The 21,095-nt window shown below is 36.7% G+C and overlaps 1 protein-coding gene across 3 annotated transcripts in view; it reads right to left on the bottom strand.

The window, feature by feature from the left end:
• The window catches only part of CTNNA3 (catenin alpha 3), a 503,321-nt gene that overhangs the window by 49,475 nt on the left and 432,751 nt on the right, over positions 1 to 21,095 (bottom strand). For all 3 annotated transcript variants that reach the window (XM_005433457.3, XM_027817117.2, XM_027817118.2), the window contains 2 exons: positions 19,945 to 20,037; positions 10,550 to 10,731 (listed from right to left, as the gene is read on the bottom strand). In XM_005433457.3, the coding sequence (XP_005433514.1) occupies positions 10,550 to 10,731; positions 19,945 to 20,037 (275 nt within the window). The remainder of the gene's footprint in view (positions 1 to 10,549; positions 10,732 to 19,944; positions 20,038 to 21,095) is intronic.

Here is a 21,095-nt window from a genome sequence, read left to right as displayed (position 1 = left end):
TCCAGGACCCATTGTTTCCAAGGGAATATTATTTACACTTAAATATTGAGGTAGGGAGGTCTGAAAATATTTCTGTGCTCGTGTTAGTATATTGTTTTGTCCTATGTATACAATTTGTTTACCCACACATGAGGTATAACTAACATGTCAGCACAAACAAAGGATTTATACAGAAACGGTAGAGACTCACTGTTTAAAATGGAACACACTGTCTTGGTCCTAAATTTATAAAATTCTTTTATGATGTGGAGCATGTAATTGCTCTAATCAGAGAAATTAATCTACACAGCGTCCATGACAACAAGGCATTAAGAAGTTATTCAGAAACTGCTTTCCACAGTCCAGCAGTGAGTCAACTAAAAACATCACAAAAGCAAACCATCACCAGAATCTTTACGTTTTACATAGACTTTTAACCTGATGCCTAGTAGAACTTTCTTTGTGAGAGAATGTGTCTGAATTTCTGCTGGTATGTATGGAATTTAGGAATTATTTTCTATTCCAACTGGCAAGTGACATTTTTTTCCCATCAATTAAAACATTACTTTTAAAAATCTTCATGTCTAGGTGAAAAAGGCTCCATTTCTGAGTCCTTCTATTTATATCAACACCTGGTTTTCTTTACAGGAAAACTAAAGAATTTTAAAAAATGGTTTGCAAGCATTGGCAATATAAAAAGTTGAAATTGGAAAGGTCAATTGTCAAGCTAATTTTCCCCCCCACACTATTCTATCAAACGTCTAAGGGTAACTATTAAGCTCAACAATAAGAAGCATTATGTTTGCTTTCAATTTTGAACCAAAGAAATGAAAAGTTGCACAAACACAAAGAAAGTGTCTTTTTCAAAAAAGTTCTTAAATAAAAGACCAAACTGAATGCCACACACTTTCAAGGAAAGAGGCAATTAGAACAAGAGTGAAACCATTACACAGGCTTGTAGTATAGACAGATATCCACAATGTAGTTTGGTCACTAAGAGAAGGCAAAAATACTACACAACATTGTTCTCTCCTGACCATTTGCTGAAGAGCTTGCACCTTCCCAGTACGACTGCGCTCCCCGTGAACAATTTCAGGGACTCAGAAGTCTATCCTGCCCATACAGTGGAGAAAACCTCAGCTCACACAGATCCAATGGTGATTCAGTAGTAAAAAAGTTCCTACAAATTTTGTGGAATTAGCTTACCCCAAACCAATCTCTTCCATTAAAGCCTTACACTGAAACTCAAAGATCAGCTTGCTTTCTTTCCAGAACTGGCAGCTTCACAAGTAGATCAGTATTTGTAAGCAACTGCCTATGCAGAAGTTTAGTAACTAAAGAGTTACCAGGCAAATTATATCATATGTTAACTGAATAATTTGAAAGTTAATAGCATTCATGGGTGGAACTCAAGTACCTGCTGTATTCTAGAAGCTTTCAGTTTCCAGTAACACATTTGTAACTTAAAATTTTACAATGAACTTGAAAGACTGGGAAGGAACAGTGACAATAATATGTGATTACATGTTCAAAAAAGCAGAAGCTACTCATCAGATATCACAGTAATTACTACCATGAACCTGAAGATGTCCTGGACCCACTAGAGCACATGCTAGGCACCTGCCGCCAAAGAACTTGCACACTAACATAGAAGAAGAAACAACAGACAGCTCCAAGCTGGTCTTCAAATTAATCTTCAAAAAGTTAGGAGCATCTGCAGACCTACACGCTAAGATAAGCCTCAGTCCCAGGGGAAATTATGGAGCACGTCCTCATGGAAGGCATTTTGAGGACAGGAATATGATTAGGAAGGGCAAAGGGCAAATTGTGGGTCTACCAAACAAACTGCCTTCTGTGATGAAACAGTTAGTTCTGTGGATGTGGGGACAGCAGTGGATGCTGATCATCTTAACAAAGCTTTTGGGACTCCTACACTATCCTTGCATGCAAGCTGGAGAGACATGGCTAGATAGGTGGACTACAGAGCAGGTTAACTACAGAGCAGGCTGGCTGGATTGTTGGTCTCAACAGTGTAATGGTCAGTGGTTCAAAGTTTAACTGAGGAGTCATATTCTTCAGTGGGTGATAGTGGGGCCAATGCAGTTTAACAGCTCCATCAATGACCTGGAAGATGGGACAGAACACACTGTCAGAAGTCTGCAGGTGATACCAACTGGAGGTAGTTTTTTATACTTGAATGGATGGGCTGCCATTAAGGACTTCAGCAAGCTGGAAGAATGAGCTGAAGAGTCTTTTAAAGTTCAACAAAATAAAAGACATGTTCCTGTACCTGGAATGGAACAGCTCCACACACCAGCGCAGAGGCAGAACTAACCAGTTAGGTAATAACTTTGCATAAAATGACCTAACATAAGGCAGCAGTGTGCCCTTGCACAGTGAAGGCAAACCATATCACAGGTGGCATTACTAAAAACATAGCCAAGAGGCTGAGAGAAGTGATAGCCCTATACTTGGCCATTGCAAGGCTGCAACTTGAATCTTCTGTCCAATACTGGACCCTCAGCACTACAGAGACACTGACAAATGGAGAAGAGTCCAGAGGTTTGGGGCTGGAGCACATGATGTATAGAGCAGAGGCGGAGGAAACAAAGCTTTAAAGCCTCAAGAAAAGAAGGCAAAGGAGGGTCTAATCTGCGTTCTTCTACTAACCGAAGAGGAAGAGTAGAGGCCACTGACTTCTTCCTCAGAGATGCACAGTAAAAAAATAAGGTGCATGGGACACAAAGTGGAGCTAGAAAATTCCTGTTACATGAAGATGGAAGAATTCTTTACTGTGAAACACTTACAGGTTGACCAGAGAGGTCTGACATACTGGAATCTCCAATCCTAGGAATTTTCCAAGCTTTAATGGACCACACCCTAAGCAAGTTGATCTAATATAGCAATCAGTCTGCTTTGAAGAGGGTGGACTAGATGATCTTCAAAGGTGCCTTTTAGCCTCATTTTTTTTTTTCTGGTGTTGGTAGGAAGAAAACTCATAAGCAATGAGATGAGACTGGACTGCTGGATAGCAAGTGACCCCAGCAAACTAACATGCCTGTCAGCATCCATTTCTCAACGTGGAGTGTTTTTGTGATGTAAAGGAGAATAATGAGCTTTCACAGTACAGCACTGAAAGCACCTGTTTGAAAAAAAGAAACCTAGTAGGTGTTAAAGGAATAGGGTGGTATTACAAATGTTATAAGCTGACTGGAGACAGCAGCAATACTGAGTAAGAGATGAAAGAAAAGATGTGTGCTTAAAGCTTCTGACAGTAAAGGCAAGTGGTTTGATGCAGCAGAGATGAGAATAGAAGTGTAAAAAGGTTGTGATTAAAGGAACAACAGAGATCATGCAAAAGAAAAAGGAGGCTGCAAAAATGCAGATTTAAAACAAAGTCAATGCATATAGGCATGCATATGTACTGACCATGCTCCTACTTTGATGTTCACATGGAACTTCAGTTTATCCATTCCCTTTAGTATCTCTAGTCCAGTTATGAGCAATAGCAAAAAATTGTTTACTAAAGGTAGTTGTACGGCGTTTAGCTGTATTTTTCACAGTAATATTGCAGAGGAAAGAAAGCAATGTTATGCTCATTATTTTGGTCATTAGCTGTTCACTGCATTGGTCTATGAGTATTTAATATGCTTCATTAATATGCAAAATAGCAAGCATCTTAACATTGTATTTGTTACGTTTATCACCTAAGTTCTCTTTAGCTGCGTATTGTTTATATATTTAGAACCTGTTTTTGTCACTGTCTAAAAGTAAACTCTTTGTAATTCCTAACAAAAACATCAAAAAGATACCATACATCCATGATATACCATGTTTGTTTAATAGTACTATTAACATTAATTATGCATACTATAGCAGGTAAAAATCCACTTAACTTGCAGGGAAATTGGCTATCTAAATACTTTGATTAATACTTTGAGTAATGAAGCCAAACTTTTTTTTTGTTTGTTTAAAAGGTTTCTCTTTTGGTTCTGACTTCATTCCACAAGTTTTACACTTTGAAATATATGGTTGTATAAAAAAACCTACTATATTTGTGTGTATATATATATTTTAGAAATTTTACTATCAGAGGATGAACATTTAGGGCTTACCTTTTAGAATTATACTGAGGCCACCATAGTAGTGATTGCCATTTCTAATTAAATATTTGCGGGTCTATGTATTTAGGAATCAGTTGAAACTATTTTTAATACAAAAGTTGTAAAAGAACATTCATATAAGTATAACATGCACTACTGTATTCTATAAAATATCATTAATAAAGACACAGTAGTACCATGCCAGACTCAGTCTATACCTTTTGAGATGGGCAGGAAGATAGATAAAGAATTTTTGCCTTCAAATTCCTCAGTTATTTGTGAAAGTTGAATTTTAGAAGCTCTGTGACATTCAGGAAGAATGAGCAGTATCAGCTGATTCTGTGTTACAGGGTACAATTTCACTTGACACATCTCAACAATTCATCACAAATCTGAGAGACTATGTTTCTACTTGAGGGTAACAACTGCCTGAGGCTATTACATGTAGTTCTGGCAGGACAATCAGTATCCTGCAAGTACTGCAAAATCTTAAATAACATTTACACTACTGTAACTAATGCAATTCTGCTGCTTATTTTAACAGTAAAATTTATCTGCTTAATCTACACTACGTCATAACAAGTAAATCCTGGTGGTTCTGTCTATCAAAGCATATATGATAAAATAAAAATACGATAAAACTATACTTGCTTTAGAAATAAATTTATCTTAAAGAACATTTTAATATAATTAACTCTATTAAAAGTTGCTCTTAGATATTATCCCAAGGAGGATTCACCTACTTTGACCAAAGTAATTCTGTCTAAAGTAACTCTGTCCTTTCTGATGGCTCAGCTGGACAACACCACTGTTGACAAAAAGTTTATAACCTTCAATCTTTGGGTGATTTTTGATGAAATTAGTTTTTAAAGTGAAAGTTGCTTGTTCTCATTTGCATCTTATGATGCAAACATAAGTGTAGCTATGGACTCTCAAAAGCATCCCAGACTGCTTAATGAAATAGTGCTGACTTACGAATTCTCTGGTATGAGCAATGCAGGGAGGGAAAGGGGAAAATTTTACACATATCTGAAGTTGAACTGCATATGTAATGGCACTTAGTCAATTCAGGGTTTTTAATAACAATGTTACCATTACTTTCTGTGGCAATGACAAACTGGGTTGGTGACCAGGGAGAGGAGTGAGTAGGAGGGTCAGGACCATGTGAGCGATTTCCATATGGATGAGAGAAGCTGGATGGAACTGACAGAAATCTGAGGGCTAGGACAGTCTAGAAAAAGGCAAGGAAGTCAGTGAGTTTTAGGGTGCAATGGAAAAGCTCCGTAGTATTTCAGAAGCATCTGGCTCTGAAGGGAAACTAGGAGGATTATGGGTAACTGAAGTGGAAATGGACACCAGGAAAGGTAAATCAAATAGGGAGTGATGGTACAAATCTTCATGGATAAACTTGATAGGAATAGAATCATTCTTCTCGCCTCTTCCATCCTCACCTTTTTGTCCCATGTTCTCTTCAAATCCCAGTAATGACAGAACTGCCATCTTGATTTCCCATATTCTTTCAGGTCTCCTCTCTTGCTTTCCCAAGCAAAGACTAAAAGACTAGGGAAAGCAGATGAATTAAGGCTGAAGGCTGTGACTGCTAGCAGGTGAGGAGACTTGCTAGACCAGGCAGATGCACTTGGTATTAACCAAGAGTACTACAGAGAAAAGTTTAGGCTAAGCTGCAGTCCTTGGAAGTACTAGAGGTATAAGCAGAATTATATTTAGGCTTACTATAAGGATGGGGGGGGAGCAGCTTTTGGGGAATGACACTTCTAGATTTATTTTTGCAAGCATTGTTAATTTGTTTTGCTATTTTTACTGTTTTTTCTGTAAGTCTGATATTGTGCCATTTTAGAAACAAATATAAGATTTTCAGTTTGCTAAGAGCTGCATATTTCTTTTTTTTTCTTTTTTTTTTAAGAAATTGTTCATATGGCCCCATTTGGAATCTGAACAAACCTACAAAATGGGTTAGGGTAAAAGCCCAGAGACTCTCATTTACTGTTTATCCCACAGAAAACTGAATGGGATTGTCCTAGAGACTTCAACCAAATACTGTGAATCCTGAATCCATGGACTGTGTGCCATTAGGACATGCTGTGAAACAGCACAGCAGGAGTCAGTTACCAGAGCTGGTCTCCCCCTGGCTTATCTCTAAAATCACCTCCAACATGGCAGCAAGCTCTGCCTTGTATGTCTGAATCTCATCTGAGGACACGGTAGCATCTTTCCTATTGCTACTGTCCCAATATGCAGTGTTCTTATCCTAAGCACTGCTTGAATTAGACACACATTCCTTTGTATGAGCAAAAAGGAATTTGTGTCTGTTCAACGGTAAATACCACCTTAACTACAAATATGCTGTGGCAATGGGAAAAAAAAATCCTGTTCCATTTACGCATAAAGCTTAGAGAAAATAGAAACCCACAACACCAGGATTTTTCTTGTACATTTTTAGCCAATGAGCAGAGAAATTAAGAGTATTTTCACCACAATGTTATTAAAACTATCACAGCAGATAAGGCAATTTCTTGCAATTTACCTCTACAGAAGACACAGCTAAAGGGGCAGAACGCTGACATGCGACTGACCCTTGTGATCAAATACATTTTTCCCATAAAATTAAAAGCTCTAACTTCTTTTTGAACTTACACATTTTCAGTCAGTAAATATTTATGCTTTTGCACTGGGAATATGTGACAAGACCCAAGGAAGAAGAAAAATTCAAATTATGTAAGCACACATGTATGTTTATACATACCAAAATTCCTATTCTTTCACTTTTCCACTCTTTTTACAGGTAATTCCACCTGCTGTGCATTCCAAATAGTGGCAGAGAATAGAGACTACTGTATAGTAGTAGTTTAAACACATACTTTTTCATGTGTTTAAAAACACAATTCATGCCTGTATGTGAGCTAAATACATAAATAGTTATTTGAAAAGCCTTGCCAGGTTTTCATACCAATACTGTAATTTGAAAAAGGTTAGAAAGTTTAGGGAAAAAAAAATTCTTTTTGAGAGGAAAAAGGAGTGCATTTGGAACACTGAATCGATGATGAATCCAAGCCTGTTCATTAGCTACTTGTCCATAACAATTCTGTAACAATACAGCTTTGAAAAACAGTAACTCTGAAAGTCAGAGGACAGCTTTGAATTAATTGCTTAAAAAATTGAAACCAGTCTTTCTTACGACAACTCATATTTCTTAAGTCATATATGCTGGCTGTACCCTCTGTAGTTGTTCATAGGTGCTTCAGAGTTCCTTGTTCCATGAAACTGTGTTTTCTTTAATGTCAAATCTTTGTAATTTCTCTTTTGTTTGGGGTGAACCAACTGGTTCACAAGACAAGATTTATAACTAGATTAAGTGGACAGTATCTGCTTCCCAGATAGATCCTATGGCCAAATTCAAACTAGCCTCCTCTTACTCCCCTACAAGTCTGCTTGTTCAGATGCCGGTTCTGATCTTTCATTTAGGTACCACCCATCAATACAATGAAACAACGTCGCATACACTGAACCCTAAGCAGCAAGTTAAATTATTTGACTGGTCTATGTTTATATAGATTCTTTCCAGGAATTACGCTCAATTAAAAGCTCAGTTTAAAGGAATAAAACTCATTCATTACCAAGACAGAATCTACTCTTTTAACATGGCAGGACAGACCTATCACTGCTGGAAAAGTGGAAGCTCGAACCCAAAATGAACAGCTTCTATGCTGAAACCGGTAGGCATAAGTTTTGGACTGAGTTTTCAAGTCAGTAATGGTCCTTGTACAGCTATGGCATTTCAGATGTCAAGACATCTAAGACTACAAAGGTACTTTAGGTGCAACTCAGTGAACATCACAGCACTTGAATACATCTTCAGCAATCATCACATTACGCACACTGCACTGTTAGACAGTGTGACATGCAGATAAATGGGAGTTAATTAATTCAAAATGTGAACTACACACAGAAAAAAACGCTCTTCATAATGTCATCTAAGATGGCCAGTATCAAAAATTGTGAACAGAGGAATACTTACATCACATCCTTGCCAAGGAAACAGACCCTTTCAAAAGCTGAACCTCAGACTGAAATTCTGTTTTCTCTTCTCCATAACATAACCAACTGACACTCACCACACATTGGCAGAATTTGGGTCTGACTTCAGTGCACAGAAATATAGATCCATGTCTATTGCCACCTCTTGCTAAGAAATGTCATTAACTGCTAGGAAACAGGGTACACTGTGTGGACTATAGAAATGATGGCTTTGTGGAAAGCAGGAACCTAATTCTCATCTTCCTATCCTCAAACTATCCAATGAATATTTAACAAACAAATATATATGCAGCTTTTGGAACAGCAATTGGAATCCCTTAAACGTTAACTAAGCAAAGTCCTCTTCTGCACAGGGGAAGTATCCATGTGATAAGTGTTAAAGTATCTCCCACAATTCCAAATAATTTATAGCCTAGAACTCTGCAAGGTGAAAAGTTTAAACCTCTTCTAGCCAAAAAAAACCCCAAATGTCCTGCTATCTCCAGGGAATCCCTAAGGTATCAGAAAACCAAACAAAGCTGAATTCTCTACAGTTCTGCACAGCAGGCATTCAAAGGAGATGCAGATACTCTCTTTGGATAGGTCCTAACCCAGTAAGATGCTCTTGAGAACAACTAGCCCCTTTGAACAGAGAACTGACAAAGCACCTCTCCTGCATATTCAGAAGAGGGTAAGTGAAAGCACAAGGGAACCATCACCCAGGCTTTGCTCGTTCCTGCATATGGCCAGAGGGAGAAGTACAGGCTTCTGGTCAACCACTGGGGAAGCTAGCAGAGCCAAGCCAAGATGGTATCTTGTAAGGATAGGAGTCGGGCTGCAGCTATAGTCTTAAGACAGGCAGAAAACATCAGCAGACCCACTGATACCTCGTTTGTTTCTCAGCTTTGCAGAATTCCTTTGCTGTTGAAGCCATAGCAATATAGGGACAATTTCACACTCATTCTTCTTGCCTTACTCACTGTAGCTCCCCTAAAGAAACAAGAACTATAACCCCGTTCATTTTCAGCAAAGTCAGGAAAGAAACCTCTACCAAACTCTCATTTCTTCAGTGAACAAAGAATGAAATTAGCAGGAACTTCAGGTGTTATCCCCCACAAGCAACAAGTCTGGTGCAATTCAAATGGGAACAGGGGCTACACTTTCAGCAGAGCAAATCCTTGCTATGCACTGCCTCCACCTCTGCCTGTCAGGGCAAAAGCTTACTACTGCAAGTAATACGGTATTTTTACATAATTTTTAACACATTCCAGTAATCAGTATAACCAGTTTTGCATAATCAGGCCTGATTATCATGTTCATACCACAGATCAGCAGCTGCTGGTAGCTGCTACAAACTTCCAACAGTAGTTTCTGCTCGTTCCATGACTTTTCCATCTGTCAAGTATAAGTTTTCTATGACAATGATTTATAGGATAGTTCACCGCAGCAAGGCTCATCACCAAGTTTCAGTAAGCTTATGTCATGTAGTACATACAAAGTTTAAAGAAAGCTGGGAAAATATATGTTACTTAAAATTACAGTAGCCTAGCGTAGTGTCTATCTGCAGAGGACTTGCTCATGAATATTCAGTAGGATAAGAACTGTTTCAAATGAGGGTCTGCAGGTCCCTTTTGCCAAGACTCAAGAAAAAAGCAGATGCATCTGCCTCTATAATCAAACAATGAAGCTAAGCTGTAATAAGCTACTTCAGATGGTTACTCTTTACATCAGTTCTAACTTCTGCTGAGCAATCACTGATTATCACTGGCATTCACTGAAGTTGTCCTGAGGTATTTTTGTTAACAACATGAGGCATTCACATCAATGTTTTATGTCATCATCATTCCCATTACTTTCTTTCTGAATGATGAGATATCTTCATACCAGTGTTAACTTGGTTTTAGTCAAATATATTACTGTTGCATAAATGTTCAGGACAATACATACACACGAACACACTAAGACACCAAGACAACCTTGAAAAACTACAGCTTTGGAAAGCACTCATTGAGATTAAATAAAAATGAATGCAAGGTAATACATTTGAAGGTAAAAGAAAACAGCTTAGGTAACAAGAGACTCAAATATGGAAATCTACTATTTGTCTGAGTGGCTTCTAATGTAACAAATACAAAATGTCAGAATCTTTTATTTCTTCCATGTGCAAGAACTTGGAATTACAGACTGGAGAGAGGACAAAGAAAAAAATATAAATTATTGACAAGCATAGTTCAAAACTTCAAGCTTCCCTTCCAACTTTTCTGTACTACTAGCTAGTGTGGTAAAGCTAACTACATTAGCTTAGCCACTCAGTTTTGTAAAGATGCTGTCACCTGACATTAGAAACTCAGTATTTTCTGCTGTAACAATATGACAGTGGCCTCCAACATTTAGAAATATTGAAGACCTTTTTTTTTTTTTTGCATAATTACCTTGTGAAGTCAGTCATCTCCATCATAATCACACACATCCTCTTGGCCAAAACAATGATGTCATTGCTGGTATCGTCCCAAATTTCAATCTCTGCATCAAGCTTACTCTTGACTTTTTTGAAGTCAGCCACTTGCTCAGCTATCTTTTCCTTTTCAGCCTCTGGCAACTGAGTCATCTTGGCCTGAAACATGAAATAATCTGATTTGCAAAATGTTTACGTCAGAGCGTTTTTCTTTTTTTTTTAAGCAAAATCTCTGCATACTATAAAATATATAGTTTAAACACACTGCGGCCTGAGCCAACTGTTCCAGCCTGAGCACTTCTGAATTTCAAAATCTATATGCTATCATTGGGTTAGGCCAAATAAACTACCTTAGTGTAATGGGGACAGCTGTGTCCATGAAAACAATAAAGTAGCACGAAAAAGAATAATAAATTCTTCAAAAGACCCTTTTTGAAGTATGACTGATAGATTTTCCTTTTTCTTAAGAGATGAAGGAGCCTAAGTGTTTTTAAGTACAATGCGTATATATGCAAGTTACAGAATGCAATATTCTTTCAGGTACAAAAGAATAAATGAAAAGGTTTAGTTGCCCTAAAACTTTCAGGTATGCTTGCCCTCTCTCCTGACAAGGTCCTACATATCAAGAACCAAGCAAGACTGAATTCTTCAAATATGCATCTTCTGTCTTTGAAGACGATAAACAAATAGATGAACTTGTCAGAAATCAGTAAGAGAATAAGGTTACCAAAAAAGTATCTTGAACAACAGTAGGAAACATCCAACATTCAAATAAAGCCACAGCCAAACTCGGCTCAGGCAGGACTTGGTTGCAGCTTTAGATTGGACTCTTTGCAAATATTCCATTGGCTAAAATTGTTTCAAATAAAGGTTTAGTATAGCTAGAGAAGCCGTGTGTTTTGTGCAGGTTCACACTATGGAATTAACATTCAATGTATACTGAATGCATGTATTCTTCCTACATTTAAGCATTAGTGAAATATTTAATATATAAAGAGTGAAATGACTTATGAAAATGCACATGGTGGGAGAAATATTTTACTACTTATTCTTCACAAGCAAGATCATCATCCTGCTCCAGACAAGAGTCAGATACACTACCTGTGCCAGAATCGGGCTAGGAAGCAGACAGGGGCTAAGATACTATGTGGCCATATGACAGTCCTGGTCCTTCATAATACCTTCTACCACAGGCAGTGAGGAGACCTTCTGGTCTGTTTTTTTATCTAGCACCTTCTCTCTGAACTGGTCCACCTCTTGCACCACAGGCCATCTGGAACTCAGTTACACGCAGCAACTATTAAGACACTGTAATTATGCTGCAATTAAACAATAAATACCTTCTGACTTATTCTTGTTTATAAAACACTATCTACCATCCATAAAATCGAGGCTTAAGGCAGTGGCTGAATTACTTATAATTAAACAGGTATTCAGTTTAATACGTAGTGCATATGTTTTTCAAGCCATGTCATTTCCAAGATTTTATTTATGCTGGATTTCCTCTGTCACAAGGCTAATTTTCCATTTATACAAATTACTGGAAATGAAAGTGTAACTATTTTAAGGAATACTTTTCCTGTTTTGTTAAAAAAATACAAAACCAAAACACACCAGAGAAGACCACAAAACACTTTCCTCATGGCTGTAGGACAAGCTTGGTGGGAAAGGTATGAAACAGACAAAAATAAGAGTTGGGCTACAGAGTCAAGAAAACAGAAGTACCCCTTTTTATAATCTAATTTGTGGTGGATGCTTATGCTATTTCCTAACCCCCAGCTTCAATAACTGTGAGCTCAAGAACACAGCCCTACATCTGGAAACCACAGGAAAGATGACATTTTAATGAGTGAACTGTGACATACAGTATCCTGCTATGCGCCAACAACAGCGTGTTTCAGGTAGAATGAGAAACATTATCCACTGAAACAAAAGGGCAAAGGAAACTATACTGACCTTGACTTTTCTTTCATTTTCCTCATACTGCTTTAAAACCATGTACAGCAACAAACTAAAATAATTGTATACACAGCCTTTTAAGTGCAGGTATGATTTTTTTTTAATCAAAATAGACAACATAAAGGTAAGTGTGAAATGAAGATCTAAATTTAATGACTGCTATTACATGAGTGCAGGTTTATTTTGTACACCAGGAGAAAATAATTTTTTCATTACTTCTAAGACAGAATGTTTTTTATTGCAGTAGCAGATAACAGAGTTAAAACTATGTGAGAAGGTAAATTTTTGGGGTTTTTTCATTCTTCTGTTACAGAATAAGTGGATTTCTTTTTTCTTTTATTTCCTTGAAGTAACTCCAGAAGGCTATTTATTGCCAGTAGCTGGGAATCCCCAACACTGGAGTTATTTGCATTGTCCCATTTGCAGCTTGACTTACCATGTGAGATTGGTGTTTCTTTTCATTTCAGCCCCTTCCAAGTTTCAGTCAATTCACTATCACAGATACTGAAATTTTAAGATCAGAACAAATTGTCCACATAACTGTAAGAACAGAGGACACACAGGGTGTATACTTGGTGAAGATCTTGACTCTTCTTTCACTGGCCAATTACTTGCCAACGAGACCTAAACCCAAAGAACTGGACTTTTGCCTACCTTTGTCTCTAGCTACACTCTAAGGAATCAACATTCACATAAACATATGATTATTCTCTCCAAGTCTTAGACTGACACATTTTTTTTCTTTCCTGATCCCCTAAAAAAAAACAGAAAAAAAAAGGCCAGACGCACACCACCAAAATTCTTACCACTTACAGAGAGGCAGGAAGGAAAGAAAAGCAACAGAGAGGAGTACAATACATTCAAGAAGTTGTTTGTTATGGAAAACTCCTTCTGTCTGAGACAGAGGCAAGCCAGATATTCTTTGAACAGGGAAGAACCTCCCTTTGAAGATTATTTAACACTTCCTCCTTTGTAGGCTGCAGTGTGTCACATAACTATAGAAAAACAAAGAAGAAAACTCTGTTTTTCTACAATTTTGTAGGTTACAAAGAAAACAAACATCACTCTCCTGATGGAACAGATGAAAACTTCTCAGAGCTTTTACAGGCAAGAACACAAAACAACATGCTCTTCACATACTGTAGTTATAAGATAATGGCATAGATCCAAAAAGACCTGATTCATGTCCTTGCTTTGCCTTAGTTGAGAGCTGTTTTTCATTCCACCACAGACTCAGAAGCCACAAGAATCTCTCTCACTTATTTTCTTGCTCCTTTGCTGCAGAGTCAGCTGAACATTTGGAAGTGAACAATACCCCTCCAAATCACTCAAAGGACAGTAAAATATTTCAATCAAACTGGTCAAAAACAATTCTGACCTTTAATTGTTTATTCTTGAACAAACTTTATAGATCACTGTTCTAAAACATGCACACATAAGCTGAGCCTGTTTTATCAGGAAGGTGAGAATTAAGACAGGCACTTAAAAAGACTACTATACAGATGTGTTTTGAAAGCCAGTATGCAAGTACATTTCTTCAATACAGCAGAGTCAAAAGTGACTCTGGTAAAATGAGTAAAATGTGTCCACTACCATTTACAAAATGTCCTACTTTTTCTACTGAGTCAGTAATTGTTCAAGTTTGGATAAAGAGGTGAAAGAGAATGGTGGATATTCAGTAATTCCTGGCAAAGTGAATACACAGCATGTTCCCTAGAGATGAACTGCATGGGTGTTTGGTACTGACAGTTGGGAGACGTTGAATTTCTTTAAGTTTACTACCTGCTGTCACCAGTTATCTTCTCCCAATTTTAAGAATTGTAGCATGCCTGCTGAAGTCCAGCATTCTTTGAACAAGTTCAGAAATGCCTCATTTGTGCTGCAAAGTCAGTTCCTTTGTGTATTCTTAGATACCATATAATTGGATAAAGAGGTAAAGGTATTGGAAGATAATAGAACAAAATCTTTGATACTGTTCTTGCATCAGCCTTCACCAAAAAGGTTGACCAAGATGAGACAATTTTGTCATATTAATCTAGTTTCTCTGTCCCAGAGTAGTAGGCCTATACATGAAGAAGCAACATGTCATAAATCTGGGCTTCACAAGGGTTTTGTCGCTGGTTCTCATGTCAGCCTCATAAATAATCTAGGGAAATATGATCTAGATGTAATTGCCATTGGGTGCATGTGATACTGCTTAGAAAACTGCTCACAGAATACTTATAAAAACACATCCCAAATTGGAGGGATCCATCAGGTGAAATTCTGAAAGGATGTGCCCTGACCCTGGCATTATTCAGTATTTTCACTAATGGCATGGGTGGCAGAACCAGGAGTACACATCACACGTCTGCAGTGTAAGAGGCCTGGTTTTCGATTCAAAGCAATCTTCAGAAACTTGAGAACTGATCTGAAAAAATAACAGAATGTATTTCAGCTGAAACAAGTACAATGTTTTTCACCTAAGAAAAATCACCAATATACACATGGAACCGAGACAAAAACAGTTATCAGTGGTTCTGTGGGTGGGGATTTGTAGCTGATCAAAATGTACATTTGGCAAAGAGGTAAACCTCACACAGAACTCCTTCTCAAGTATGCATACAGAAGAAAACCTTGTAAACCTTACAGCAGTGCTTGTTGACACCACAGCTGGCATAATGCATTTAACAATATAAATACTGTGGGTGCAAAATTAAATAAGTAATTACCCAGCTGAAGAGCATCCAAATGAGAGAAAAAGACACAGAGAAACCACTACCCTAAAAGCTAAATGAAGCATACTGGAGTTATTTCATCTGGAGTTTAGAAAGCACAGAGAGGACATAGAACAAGGATCTACAATTACAAAAAAAATTATACATAAAGAAAGGAAATCTCATATCTTCTGTGTGCACTGTGGGTAAGACTAGTACTAATACGCTCAACTGCAATGTATGAGGTATAAAGAAAAAACTTTCCAATAAACAATCAATTCCAGTAATGAGCTAAATAGACACAGCAATGCAATTGCTCTTATACATATTTGATGTCAGGAAGAAGTATATTTATTCTACCTTGGGACAAATGGCTTGATTAGTCTACTACTTGAGGTTCTTTCCAGTCCTAAATTGTAATAGTATATAATATTATACTGCTACAACTGCGAGTCCTCCATTAACATCATCTCTTCCCTTTACTGATATTTGAGGTAACTTAAGATCAGCAAGGAAATTTAGTGCTTTTGACAGACCATGACTCCCGCCAGGGAATCTATTCCCATGTATTAAGTGTCAAAATTACTATTCATAAAACATACTCAAATTTACAGTAGTTAATTTGCATTATGCTTGAATTCTTATCATCAGGATTGCAAGCCTCTGTGTGATAAAACCTACAAAATATTCTAGACTTGGCTTTTATATTAACAATATAGTACACGCTTCTTGTTAACGTACAGCAGCATTTTTTTAAACGTAGACACTTAGATGTAAAGTATTTGTTAGTTGTGTAAGAATAGCTAATCCATTTGGTAGCAAATCAACTTCCTTCCTAAGTGTTTTTTAATGTGAGTATCAATAGGTGTTCTCAGTGTTTGCTTCTATGTCTAGTCTCTCTTCTTATAGAGTTTGGCAAGACATTTACATGGCCTCTTTTAAAGACTAAATATATTTTTAGACATACTAATGATTGCTGTATTTAAGATGCAATACAAATAAAACAGTAAAATAATTCAGCCTGGATTCACAATAATACATGCAGAGTCAATTCCTCATCAGCCATGAATTGTTGTGTGAACATAGTATGCAACAAATCTGAATGAAAGAAGATCTTATCTCAGGTATTTTTTTCTATGTATTCACAAAATTGTCTGCTGAACTCTGAGGAAAAAAATGTGGATGGGTGGCTGCCTGAAAGTATTTCTGCTCTTGTCATCTCTAAGAGATAAAACATTTTGCCCCTTCTTCAATATGAACATCTAACCTGTAGCAGTAACTCTGATATTAAGCTAAGTTTTTCTCTTCCCTAATTTAGTAACTTTAAATACTTAAAATAAACTTCCTCCTGTCATCAAAATGTACACTGTCTTCCAAGTATGAAAATTAACTGGGCAAATTCTTACTTGACCTTCTCTTCAATGCAAAATTATATGATAGTAAGCTACTACATTCCTCACTAGAAATATACTGATCACGATGGCATAAATTTCCTCAAGTAAAATTACTGTGTGATAAGCTTACAGAGTAACTACACAAATTAGACACAACAACTAGAGGAAGATCTAACTTTGAGCTGAGAAAAACTGTGCTAGTCCATGGATCCACAAGCAGTACTTGTTTTTATAGTAGCTAAGGATTCAGTCCTAAGGATTTTCTTCAGGGATAAAAACCTGCCCTACAAATAATAATCAGTATTGCTATCCAGTTTAATTACACAGAGAGATCACAGCATGTTGCCCAAGTTAACCTGCATCCCACAGTGTGAGCCAGTGCCATAAGCACTATCATATTCTTCTTAAGAGATATGGAATTATCTGAGGGAAAGATCAATTAACTAACGTTTCCAAGATTACCTATATACTTGCAGTCAGGAACATAAATGCAAGGTCAAATCTCAGACCTGCTATCTCACCACTAATCTATACTCTCTTTATAGAGAGAAAGATTCTGAAGAAGTTATAATTAATAATATATGAATTCTTCCTACATAAGGAAAATTACATTTGCTAGTTAAGATGCAGCCTTTGTTACAGGTGGCATATGCACGTCACATCTGGTTTTACACGCTTTATACGTTGTGATAAAAAGAGAAAGAAAAAAGATGCTTTCATAGGTACTAGTTCCCTGTTGGAGCAGTGAGAGATGTGACACGGGAGAAAATACAACACTCTTGACAAAGCAAGAAGAATCAAGAGTACCGTTACACAGAACTGGTAGTGAGACAGACATATATAAATAAAATTGAATTACTGTAGCTGAAATGCTCAAGAGGAAGAACTCAAGGAGGAAAAAAGGTTACTCTATGATCTTGACATATCGCTTCTGGAACAGTCATTCTTGGTGTTACCACTGCATGCAAAAGCCTCACAATAACAGAAATATGCTGCAGAAGAGAAACCAAAACAATCCTTGCTTAAATCTTAAGATCTATCTTCCCTATACAGATTCTTCATATTGCTAAACAGATGTAGGTATAAATCTTCAAATATCAATACTGAATAGCTGTCCAAACAAAGAGGTCTTAAATCATTCTTCACATTTGCTGTAGCAGCAAACAGATTTGTTCAAACATTTCTTTTAAAAAAAATACATGAGGGTTTCTGTCAATATGTTGATTTAGTTTGAGAAGGTATGTATCTAGTTTAGTATCAAAGCTGTAATTTTCTATTAATTTTGGGGGTAATGTGTCTGGCATTTATGGCCCTGATAGCACGAACTCAAATCTAAGAAAATTATTCCCAAGTATAGTTATAGAATCAGGCTTTAAGCAATGACTGCTATCTAGATCCTCCCAAAAGGAACGTTTACAGTAGCTGTATTATTTGGGGGAGAAATGGAAGAAAAAATAGAAATGTACATCCTATAGTGTTAAAATACTGGTTTTTTGAGATGGATTAACCATAATTTATCTAGAAATAACAGTCCTTTCCACCTCCTCACCAAATTCACCAACAGCGCAGATTATGCGTTGTGCATGTACTACAAGGAAAAGCATATCCCAGAGATCTCTCTCCACCACAATATCTTATGCTTCTGATTCTTGATAGCCACTCCCTACCTACAACAGTTTTCAACATGTGCTTCTTGCTTAGTCATCTGGAAGTATGTGTTATTTATGGTTTTCTTTTCAAAAAACATTCCATTTAAAGAAGTACTCTGGTTTACTACTCATTCTGGAAGGCCATGTGTGAAAATGTGGTCTTTTAAAGCTTTAGCGGATCTTTTGTTACTACATTGTGATAGTAAACATCTACAAACTACTACTTCTGATTTCCCAGCAAGAAAAAAACTTCAACTGCATTCATTATGGGATATTTATGAAAATATGCAAGCACACTGTATGTACCTGTTCCAAAAAAAATCATAGCATCTTATATTGACAGCATTTTCAAGGAAAACCTTCCCTTTCTTAATTAATATAGAAATTTTAGCCTGTAATGTGCTAACATTTACAAAGACTGATTTAAATTGAAAAGGGCAGCTAGCACATTTTAACTGCCAATTACGCTGATTGAGTAATAAGATTATATGAGGTGATCTTACACATACAGTTGTGAGATTTTTCATGTTTTAAGAATCAACTGACAGTTAATTAAAAAATAATTGATATGCACACAGGCAACACAAGTGAACATCATTTTGGTTAGTGTTTTTTCACTGGTATTTAGTGTCTTAATAAATAAAATATTTGTGTTTGTTGAATTTAAAAAAAAGCGTTTCCTGAAAAACTGATATGAATTAAAATACCATTTTCTTGACATAATTCTTTTTATATTGAAAAGTTTTGCTTTTTACCAACTAATTCTATCATTTATAATTTCCATTATGGGAACAATACTAGAATCAATCAAGTGTGAGAGATCTGTTATTGCTCTAGGTATGGAGCAAACAAGTAATGAAGTAGACATTTCTGGCCCCGTGGATCTTTCCACCTCAGAAAGCTGTGAATAGGGTTCAGTTTTGCTGAAACATTAACTAAAGTGAAAAAAAAATAAAGATCAATATTTGCTAAGCATTAATTTTGTACTAAGAAATTTTCTGCTATCTGAAAAATGTTCTCAGGTTCTTAAAAATGTTTGAATGTAAACAATACACAAAACCCAGTAATACAGTGAAAGTCCTCAGGTTAAATGATGATACAACAGGAAAATCAGATTCAGAACTTCCAGAAATACAGAAATTGTCAAATACTGTATTAAGTCCTTCGTACTTCCTCATTAATTCACTAGTTAAGCAGTAAACTATAGAACAGGTTCACACATGAACACAGCAGGAAAAGTGTGTAACTCAGGCAGTGCAGTGGCTAAGATTGCAAATGTATCCCTTTCTCTTCTGTGCATAGGAACTTTCTCATGTAGACGTTATTTTTAGTCAATATGCATTGCACACTTCAGTAAGACCCAGATACACAAAATTCCTTATTAACCAAGCTTCTATTAGACCAAGATACATTTAAAAAACTGTAACATGTTAGAAATTCATTCAGCAAGTGTAAGTATTTTTGTAATTTACATGTTCACAACTTAGACTGTATATTTCTCTTCCAGGTCATACGCATTTCTTCTGTGCCCTCTGCATATTTTGAGAAAACTATTGTGTTGAAAAAATTTTTTAATGATTCACTGCATGAATTTAAGTGGCTTCATAGAAAAAGTAACAAAGTAGCACTTTTCCCCTCATCAAACTGGTTAAAATCAACAGGTGTAATACATACCCTGTCAGTTTTCCCTTCGGTCTGAATACTTGTACGACTACGTGCATCATGGTCTTCTTCAAGGTCAGATACATCTTCTAGCTCCTCAGGTGTCTGAGGGAAAAAATGTAGAAAAGGGGTTATTCTCTTTTATGGTTAGTAACTTCGTTATTAATGTCAAACTTATAATTCGGTCTAAGATCATGTCTGCAAATACTGGTCCTTTTCTAGCACTGCACTGGTTACTAAATGCAAACTAAAATAAAATAGTGTCAGACAGCTTTGTACAAGTTCAGAATAGCCCTGCTTTAGTTAAAACACTGACTTTTAAAGTTGGTACTTAGGTATTTAAATATTGTGTCATTGCTGCTAGCAAAAGTCTTACAAGAAACCTTTAGATGATGAGAACAGATGCCTAGGTTTTTAGAACCAAAAGGTTTTTCTACTTTTAAAACAAGTTTTTCTACTACTTCTCCTCACTGTCCAGAAATACTCATATGCTTACCCTCCCACTTTCACATCAGACGCAGCAGATCTAGTAGGCCCTCGAAAGGGCTTAATACTTTGTCAGTGGGAGTAAGAGGCTTCAGAATCCTGGTGATTTTTATTGCTACACTTACATAAAAGAGTGCTCCAAGTCAGCTAAGTGCTCTGGGAGGGAAAGAACACCTCTTTCCAGTTTTGAATGTGTCACTTCTCAATTCTATCAATCAGCCCAAGATCCTACACTGCAGGAAAAATTAAGTGGTCCTAATGTGCTGCTTGTTATGTGGCATTATCTCATACGCCACTGTCTCTTCCTTCTAGTCACCTCAACTGCCATTTAAGTAATACCAGTTTATTACATGAAAATACACATTTGCATTATGATAATTTGCTATCCTTTTCTACTGTTGTGATGTTTTCTTAGGTGTGTCTGGTTTTTGCCTGTAGGTGGATAGCAAGAAGTTGTTCTTAGAGACATGATATCAACCCATCTTCTCAACAAAGAAAAGTTAATCCCGACAATATTAGGTAAATACATTTACACCTCATTCAGCACATAAGACTTTCACAACACTTAAATTATTATCCTTAGGTTATATATCTTGGGGAAAAAAAGTAACTTTTATTTTTAGTCTCCTCTCTTAATACGCTCTCCGAATTCTCTTCTCTCTTTCCCTCCATTGATT

The sequence above is a fragment of the Falco cherrug genome, chromosome 9 (genome assembly GCF_023634085.1).
Source record: "Falco cherrug isolate bFalChe1 chromosome 9, bFalChe1.pri, whole genome shotgun sequence".
NCBI lineage: Eukaryota > Metazoa > Chordata > Aves > Falconiformes > Falconidae > Falco > Falco cherrug.
This window is presented reverse-complemented; position numbering and strand designations above follow the sequence as displayed.